The sequence below is a fragment of the Podarcis vaucheri genome (genome assembly GCF_965113315.1).
Source record: "Podarcis vaucheri genome assembly, chromosome: 10".
Classification (NCBI taxonomy): domain Eukaryota; kingdom Metazoa; phylum Chordata; class Lepidosauria; order Squamata; family Lacertidae; genus Podarcis; species Podarcis vaucheri.
Window position 1 is genome coordinate 71,113,591 of NC_138748.1, and position 9,609 is coordinate 71,123,199.

The window sequence follows — 9,609 nt, forward strand, 5'->3', positions numbered from 1 at the left end:
CTATATCTGGGTTAGCAGAGTCTGTAACCTGAAGCGTATGTAATCCGAGGTACCACTGTTTTTAACAAAAATATTTTTAAAAAGAAAGAAAAGAGAGAGATCCAGCAGAACCAGGAAACAGCTTTCACCCGGTTGGCAGGTACTGGCATTCGGGAGCATCGCGTTGCCAACTTACCAGGAACTTGCTGGCCTTGTCTCCTTCCAAACTGGCAAAGGTGACCTGCAGATCCAGGGGCAGAATGAGGCTGAGTACCTCCTCGCCGCCGCCTTTCTCGAAGACGACGGGCTCCTGGCAGTCGACAAAGAGTGAGATGCGTTGCGGCTCCAGATGGAGGGCCAGCCTTACCCAGAGACCGTGGGCAAAGGGGTTGGTCCCGGGAAAGACCAAGGAGGCCGGCTCCATGTTGTGGACGGCGCGGTAGTCGAGGCGCAGCCGGCCGGACCGGGCGCTGGACACCAGCTGCAGAAGGGGGCGCCCGTCCCGCTTGGTGGCGGCCGGCGAGACCAGGGAGACGAGGGTCCCTTCCGAGGCGCGGCTCTGGCGGGCCACAAAGTGGAAGCCGAGGGCCGCCTGCACTGTGGACAGCAGGTAGACGGAGTAGTCCCAGGGGAGGGTCAGGTGGGGCACCCGCTGGCGGAACTTCCAGGCTGGCACGCCCGGATCGGGACCCTTGGCCTTGGTGACCCCCACGACAGAGCGGGTGACGTTGAGGGCCTCCAGCAGGTCAATGACTGCAAAAATGAAAAGAGAGAGCAGGAGTGTTGATGAGGTGGAGGAGGAAGATTTCTTTATCTATTCCTTTATTTTTCCAAATACATTTTGTTAGATTTCCACAAATGCCGCATAAAATTCCAGTACATGATCAGGTCTGGTATACCTGAAGGAGTGTCTCCACCCCCATTGTCCACCCTGGACACTGAGGTCCAGCTCCGAGGGCCTTCTGGCAGTTCCCTCATTGCGAGAAGTGAGGTTACAGGGAACCAGGCAGAGGGCCTTCTCGGTGGTGGCCCCCGCCCTGTGGAACGCCCTCCCATCAGATGTCAAGGAAATAAGCTACTACTTGACGTGTAGAAGACATCTGAAGGCAGCCCTGTTTAGGGAAGTTTTTAAGGTCTGACGCTGTATTGTATTTAATATTCGGTTGGAAGCCGCCCAGAGTGGCTGGGGAAACCCAGCCAGATGGGCGGGGTATAAATAATAAATTATTATTTTTAAAATTATTTTTCCATCCCTTTCCCCGTGGTATTTCCCCTCCAACCTTTTTGCTGCACCCCGTCTTCCCTCTTTTCCTTCCCGATGGAAGGAGGTTAAATCCTGCAGGGCCCTGGTCTCCTGGGACAGAGCATTCCACCAGGTCGGAGCCATCACTGAGAAGGCCCTGGCCCAGGTGGAGGATAGTCTGACTTCCTCAGGGACCTCTAAACTATGGTTATTCATGGACCTTAAGGTCCTCTGCGGGGCAGACCAGGAGAGGCGGTCCCGTAGATAAAAGAGAGTCCTTCTAACTCAACTGGCAGAGCGCCAGACTCAGGCTCGAGGGTTTGAGTCCCACGTTTAGGCAAAAGATTCCTTCATTGCAGGAGGTGGGACTAAGTGAAGCCTTGTGGTCCCTTCCAGCTCTACAACTCTATGATTCTATCATTATTTTTTTTTAAAAAAAGATTTTTATTGAAGTTTCACAAATTATATAATAACAAAACATTAATACAAACAAACAACAAAAGAAAGGAAAAACACACACACAAAAAACAAGTATAATTTCAATCCCTTATTTTCTTGTAACTTACTTCCCCGACTTCCTCGTACCTCCCCTTTCTGTATTCCAATTCCGAAATTTTAATTCAGCAAATCCTCTTCCTTATTATCCGTTTAAATTTTCTTTTCTTTTTACTTAATCATTACAGCTAGAAACCACATAATTTCTAAACCAACGTCATTCTAACATTCAGTAATTTTACAATGTTTCCTAAGATAGTCCTTAAATTTCTTCCAATCTTCTTCCGCTGTCTCTCTTCCCTGGTCTCGGATTCTGCCAGTCATCTCCGCCAGTCCCATATAGTCTATCACCTTCATCTGCCATTCTTCCAAGCTGGGTAGTTCTTGTAATTTCCAATACTTTGCGATGAGTATTCTTGCTGCTGTTGTAGCATATGATTCTATCATTTGTGAAGCACGTCGTTAAACTGTGGAACTCACTCTTTCAGGAGGCAGTGAAGATCACCAAATTGGATGTCTTTGAAAGAGGGTCAGAAGGGGCTACTCTGCTCAAAGACAGCAATACTTCTGACCACCAGATTTTGGAAGCCGCAAAAAACCAGAAGCCTTTTTTGCCAGGTATTTTAGGCCAAGACATACCAAAAGAAACGAGGACTTTATATATGTATGCCACTGCAAGCAGCGAAAACGTTGACTGCACAAAATCAGAAGACTGGAGGAATACCAACTAAAGGACAACGGCAAGAGAAGTTGATGAACTATCCAGAACTGGCAAAAAAATAACAGATTAAGAGGAAAAGACAACAGTGACTTTGAAAAAGAATGGGAACAGTTTATATTATATTTGCAGAAACAAAGGAAGCCAATAGACTTGATGGCAGGATTCAAATAAACATTCACATTATTAGTACTAGAAAATGTTTAGAAAATAGTGAAATATTATACTGTACAGTCATACCTCGGGTTAAATGTGCTTCAGGTTGAGCATTTTCAGGTTACGTAACAGAGGTTACAGTAACAGAGAACATTAATTCTGGGTTTTGCCGCTCGCGCATGTGCAAACGCTCAAAAGGACGTCATGCGCATGTGCGGAAGCGGCAAATCAAGACCTGCAGACGTGCTTGCACGGGTTGCGTTCGCTTCCGGGTGTGAACGGGGCTCTGGAATGGATCCTGTTCGCATCCAGAGGTACCACTGTATTTACTTTTATTTTTATGTTTTTAGGCTTGATGTTATGTTATTAATAACTTTTTCTATTAGGAGATAGCAAAGTGGGTGAAAAGAGAAACAAACCAGAAGCGGAAGTTGGGGAAAGCCCTGGAGGGGAGGGAGAGAGGAATATATAGTGAATGTTAAGAAATTGAGATGTATGTAATGAATGAAAAAGAAAAATGAATAAAAAAAATTATTAAAAAAAACCAACAGATTTTGGAAGCCGCAGGAAAGGTGAGGGGTCTTGTGTTCGAATCCTGCTTGCGCATCTGCTTGGTCACTGTGAGAACAGGATACTGGACTAGATCCATAGCTGTCAACGTTTCCCTTTTTTTAAAGGGAAATTCCCTTATTCCGAATAGGATTCCTCGCAAGAAAAGGGAAAAGTTGACAGCTATGACTAGATCCTGCAGGCCTCTTCCGATGTGCTTGTGTCCGCGCGGCAGAAACGCTTGCCACATCGATGTGGCGCCCTGTGCGCGAGAGAGATGGTGAAGGAGACTCTCCCAAGCCAGCTGTGACATTGGGCGCACATCTGTGCATGCCCTTCGTAGGTCCCTCTGCTGGATTTGCAAAAAAAAAACCACTCCAAAGTCCGGGGCTGTCACTGTGAATCATTTGCGGGCAGATGTGTCCCCCGGCCCACATAACTTCCGTGTGCAAAAGGCAACGCTCCCTTTGTCGAGAGCTCGGCCAGGACCGAGCGGTGCCTGGGCGCTATTCCCAGAAAACCCCTCCTCATCCCACTTTAATTAAGAACAGCTGGGGCTGCTCCAATGGAACTGGGGGGAGGCAGACTGGAATGTGGGGGGAGGAGAGAGAGCGTCTAGGCCCCGGACGCCGAGTGGCCTTTGGAATATGTGGTCAACTCTCGGCCTGGAGTTGGGTGAGTGGACTGAGTAAAGACAGAAGTGAAACCCTGCCCCAGCCGCTGCCAATATTTTCGTACCTCTTTCCCCCCATTGCATTGTAAAGCTGTTTGCAAGCCACGGGAACCAGAAAGACACAATTAAGCAGTTGGTCCCTTACCTTTATGGAGACACGGGTGGCGCTGTGGATTAAACCACAAAGCCTAGGACTTGCCTATCGGAAGGTCAGCGGTTCGAATCCCCGCGACAGGGTGAGCTCCCGTTGCTCGGTCCCTGCTCCTGTGAACCTAGCAGTTCGAAAGCACCTCAAAGTGCAAGTAGATAAATAGGTACCACTGCGGCAGGAAGGTAAACGGCGTTTCCGTGCGCTGCTCTGGTTCGCCAGAAGCGGCTTAGTCATGCTGGCCACATGACCCGGAAGCTGTACGCCGGCTCCCTCGGCCAGTAAAGCGGGATAAGTGCCGCAACCCCAGAGTCGGCCACGACTGGACCTAATGATCAGGGGTCCCTTTACCTTGACCTTTTACCCTTACCTTTCCCACCCCGACCTAGCCACAGTGATCCATGTGACGGTCAGCTCCAGGCTTGACTACTGTAATTCGCTCTACGCAGGGCTGCCCCGGAAACTCCAGAATGCTGCAGCAAGGCTCCTCACGGGGTCCCTGCCATGGGAGTAAATTCACCCAGTGCTTTACCAGTTGCACTGGCTCCTGGTGGAGTATTGGGTCAGGTTCAGGGTGCTGGTTTTGAATTTAAAGCCCTTTGTGGCTTAGGGCCCTCGTATTTACGGGACTGCCTCTCCTGGTCTGCCCCGCAGAGGACCTTAAGGTCCATGAATAACCATAGTTTAGAGGTCCTGGGCCCTAAGGAAGTCAGATTATCCTCCCCCAGGGCCAGGGCCTTCTCAGTGATGGCTCCAACCTGGTGGACTGTTCTGTCCCATGAGACCAGGGTCCTGCAGGATTTAACTTCCTTCTGGCGGGCCTGTAAGACAGAGCTATTCCGCCTGGCTTTCAATTTGAATTTAGCCTGATCTTTTATTCCCCTTCCTTCCCTCCCCTTTCTATGAAGATCACCCGCTCTGGGATCCCACAGCTAATTCTCCCCTGGTCTCCTCGCTGGCCCAAGTAGGACCAATTCAGCCAGCTAGCCCTGGGGATTATCTAATGCTTATTTCCCCAAAATTGATTTTTGAATTTTATTGTTAATCATGTTTTTATACTGTATTTTATGCTGCTTTTATAATTAAAGTGTTTTAAATTTGTTGTTAGCCGCCCTGAGCCTGGTTTTTGAACCAGGAAAGGCGGGGTATACATAAATAATCATAAATAATAATAATAATAATAATAATAATAATAATTATCTGTCCTGCGTCTTTGAACATTCAGGAGAGCGAGGAAAACTGCTCTCCACTCTTTCCAGTCCAGGCATAATTGGCTATTTTGGTGCCTGATCCAGGGAACGCGAAACAGTCTGAAGTCTCATTGACTCCAGCGGGAAGGGAAGAAGAATGCTCTTAAATGCAAAATTGGCTGGATCCTGCCTCTTTCCCCAGGGAGGGGAACCCAGAGGACAAAGGAAAGTTCTGCCCCATGTGCTCTAGCAAAGAGGAGATGCGAACAGTTGCTTTTCCATCCAGCCGCTGAAGAAGAGTCTGGTTACTGGGATAGCTCAGTTGGTACAGCACGAGACTCTAAACCTCAGGGTAGTGGGTTCGAGTCTCACATGGGGCAAAAGATTGCTGCGTTGCAGGGGGTTGGACTAGATGACCCTTGGGGTTGCCTTCCCATTCCACAGCTCTATGATCTAAGTGCAAAATGGGCCAGTTTGGGCTCCAGTAAAATTGAATCCCATAAAGGAAAACGTTCAATTTCCCTCTGTGAGTTCGTGGAAACATTTATTGTTTATTTTGTAAAATGTGTACGCAGCTTGCTTGTATTTATTTTCAACGATAAAAAAAGAACCTTCAACATGTTTCACAAAATAAGATAAAGCAATAAAATTACCACCCAGAAAAAATGGCAACAATAATTTAATGCATTCCTGAAGTTAAAATGATGATAGGCCCAAAACAGAGCTTGCACGAACTCTGTAAACATCTGGAGAGGCTAGTCTAAACAAAAATGTTTTTAGCATGTGTCGAAAAAAAGTGAAATTGAATCTGCCTGCCTGCTATCAATAGGCAGGGAGTTCCGCAGTGTAGATGCTGCCACATTTAAAAATTGAGTCTCTTTTGAATGCGGAACATGGGGATCTGCCTTGCATCAAGGAAGAGCCCTGGTCCATCCAGCTCAGTGTTACCAACACGGACTGGCAGCAGCTCAGCCAGGTTTCAGGCGGGGCCTGTGCTAGCCCTGCCTGGAGAGACCATCAGGGTCTGAATCTGGGACATTCTGCATGCCAAGCAGACGCTCTAGCACTGAGCCAGGAATCTTTCCAAAGAGGCACACAGAAAGCCGTCTAATACTGAGCAAATCCACTAGTCCATCTAGCTTCATACTGCTTGCACTGGCTGGCAGCTGCTGGCTAGGGTTTCAGGCCAGTGGACTCACCCAGCCTTGCCTGAAGGTCCTGGAGATTTGAACCCAGGACCCGACAGCAGTTTCCAGAAAGAATAAAACCAGTAAAAGCAATTATTTAAAATGTAAACTGTCCTGTGATCCTCGGACAAAGTGCTGTATAGAAATTTAACAAACAAACAAACAAACAGACAGACAACCCTCAAATTACGGTAAATATTTCACTTTCCACTTTTTAAAGTTGCAATACCTAGTTACTAGGCATTGTATGTTACAGATGGTTGAGTTATCAGAACTTCAGAGGCTTAACAGCAACATTGCAGAATAAATCTAAGCGCCCAACGTATCTCCCCTTTTCTGCTCACAGCCAACCTCAAAACCCTGCCATCCATTTAACCAATAGAATTTATTCGCCTGTATATAGGATTGTACAGTGTTATTTGTCATGAGAAGACACTCCCTCAATGGCATCTCACATAACCTTTTAAAAGAAATTTAACAAAAAAAAAAGTGTAACATCTTCAAAAATAAATATAAAGAGGGAATTGCAGACGAGTGTCAAGAGGTTTTGGCAGGTGACATTCATAATATACAAAATATAACTTATTCAAAGCCAAGGGCAAAAGAAATATATCCAAATTTCTCTTTCCAGAAATGAAGAGAAGCAAGAAACTAAAAGCAGATTTGAACACACTGATCCACATTCAAGATATCTGGGTAGACTTGGCTAAGAAAAAAATATTGTTTTAGCAGGCGCAGAAAAGAGCACAGCAGAGACGCCTGGCTGGATGTCCAAGTGGCAGGCAGTTCCATAGGAAAATATGGATTTCTTTAAAAACGTGGAACGGGTATGGCGCCTGGGTACTATTTCAGGATTTAGAAACCGGAGGAAAACACAGGCTATAACCCAGTTTTGCAAACCGTCAAGCCATGTTAATGAACGGACCCCAAATACCTGGAGAGGGACGCATAGACTAATCCAGCTAGGCTCTGGAAGAAAAGTTTCCTGGCCCTGTCCCCAAGAGGGTCATGGAATGAGAGAACCGTAGAATTGGAAGGGAACACCAAAGGTCATCTAGCCCAACCCTCTGCGGTTCAGGAATCAGACCCCCAGATTCTCAGGGGGTCCCAAAATAGAGGTGCCACCCCCAGAGAGAGACTCACCGTTGTCCCCATAGTAGTGGAGGGGGGTTTCCTGGGCGGCCCCCGGGAGGCTGTGCCAGGCGCCCTGAAGGGCCAGCGCGGCCCATTGGACGGCGTAGAGCTGCCAGCACCCCGGCATGGCCCCTGCGCCCCAGATTCATCGGGGGGCACCCAGAGGCGGCGGCGATGGGGCAGGGGCTCCTCTCCAGCCCTAGGAAGATGGACGGAGGGATGCGGTGCCAGATGCGGCCAGATGCGCGCGGGCGCGGAAGGTTCGCCGCGGGCGCTCCGGCGATGGGGCAGGGTCCCTTCTGGGGGCGGGAATGGGGGTCTCAAGCAGCCCCCTCCCCACAGCGAGCCCGGAGAAGGGGAAAGGTCTGCAAGGAGGAGGAGGAGAAGGAAAAGGGCTGGGTAAGGATGGGCGCCGCCGTGCAAGCCCGTCCCCGCTCCTCCTTCGCCGGCGATGCGGGGCTGAGCACCACCCCACACCGCCCCTCGGGGGGAGCAAGGGGGAGATAGAGGCTCGGCTCGGGCAGGACCCGCAGCTCCCGGGGTGGGAGCGAAAACCCGAGGCGGATCCCGGCTCCGGATCAGAAACAGCAGCAGCAGCAAGGAGCGCAGAAAGGAGCGCACGGTTAAACGGCGGAACGCGCGCCCGCAGGAGGCAGCCATGGGCATCATCCGTCACTGCATCAGAAACGCCTGCTGGATGAGGCCTGTGATTCATTTATTCCAGCATCCTGTGATCACAGTGGCCACCCAGATGCCCATGATGGGAAACCCGCAATCAGGATTCGAACTGAGGTCCAGCTCCGAAGTTCCCTCCATTTTTAACAGGGAGAAATGTAAAGTATTGCACTTGGGCAAAAAAAATGAGAGGCACAAATACAAGATGGGTGACACGTGGCTTGAGAGCAGTACATGTGAAAAGGATCTAGGAGTCTTGGTTGACCACAAACTTGACATGAGCCAACAGTGTGACGCGGCAGCTAAAAAAGCCAATGCAATTCTGGGCTGCATCAATAGGAGTATAGCATCTAGATCAAGGGAAGTAATAGTGCCACTGTATTCTGCTCTGGTCAGACCTCACCTGGAGTACTGTGTCCAGTTCTGGGCACCACAGTTCAAGAAGGACACTGACAAACCGGAACGTGTCCAGAGGAGGGCAACCAAAATGGTCAAAGGCCTGGAAACGATGCCTTATGAGGAACGGCTAAGGGAGCTGGGCATGTTTAGCCTGGAGAAGAGGAGGTTAAGGGGTGATATGATAGCCATGTTCAAATATATAAAGGGATGTCACATGGAGGAGGGAGAAAGGTTGTTTTCTGCTGCTCCGGAGAAGCGGACACGGAGCAATGGATCCAAACTACAAGAAAGAAGATTCCACCTAAACATTAGGAAGAACTTCCTGACAGTGAGAGCTGTTTGACAGTGGAATTTGCTGCCAAGGAGTGTGGTGGAGTCTCCTACTTTGGAGGTCTTTAAGCAGAGGCTTGACAACCATATGTCAGGAGTGCTCTGATGGTGTTTCCTGCTTGGCAGGGGGTTGGACTCGATGGCCCTTGCGGTCTCTTCCAACTCTAGGATTCTATGATTCTATGAAACCCACAATCAGGATTCGAACTGAGGTCCAGCTCCGAAGTTCCCTCCCTGCGAGAAGTGAGGTTACGGGGAGCCAGGCAGAGGGCCTTCTCGGTGGTGGCGCCCGCCCTGTGGAACGCCCTTCCAGCAGATGTCAAAGAGAAAAACAACTACAGTGGTACCTTGGGTTACAGACGCTTCAGGTTACATATGCTTCAGGTTACAGACTCCGCTAACCCAGAAATAGTACCTCAGGTTAAGAACTTTGCTTCAGGATGAGAACAGAAATCGCATGGCAGCAGCAGGAGGCCCCATTAGCTAAAGTGGTGCTTCAGGTTAAGAGCAGTTTCAGGTTAAGAAAGGACCTCCAGAATGAATTAAGTTCTTAACCCGAGGTACCACTGTACCAGACTTTTAGAAGACATCTGAAGGCAGCCCTGTTTAGGGAAGCTTTTAATGTTAAAAGATTATTGTATTTTGATATTCTGTTGGAAACCACCCAGAGTGGCTGGAGAAGCCCAGCCAGATGGGCGGGGTATAAATAGTAAATTATTATTATTATCACTAA

General features: G+C 48.8%; 1 protein-coding gene across 1 annotated transcript in view; it reads right to left on the reverse strand.

Annotated features, from left to right (window-relative positions):
- KCP (kielin cysteine rich BMP regulator) overlaps positions 1-7,869 on the reverse strand; it is a 104,289-nt gene extending 96,420 nt beyond the window's left edge. Inside the window, exons 1-2 of the mRNA XM_082238688.1 lie at positions 7,482-7,869; positions 176-732 (exon numbers count right to left, since the gene is read on the reverse strand). Of these exons, the coding sequence (XP_082094814.1) occupies positions 176-732; positions 7,482-7,599 (675 nt within the window). The 5' untranslated portion in view covers positions 7,600-7,869. The remainder of the gene's footprint in view (positions 1-175; positions 733-7,481) is intronic.
- Positions 7,870-9,609: the final 1,740 nt, after the last annotated feature.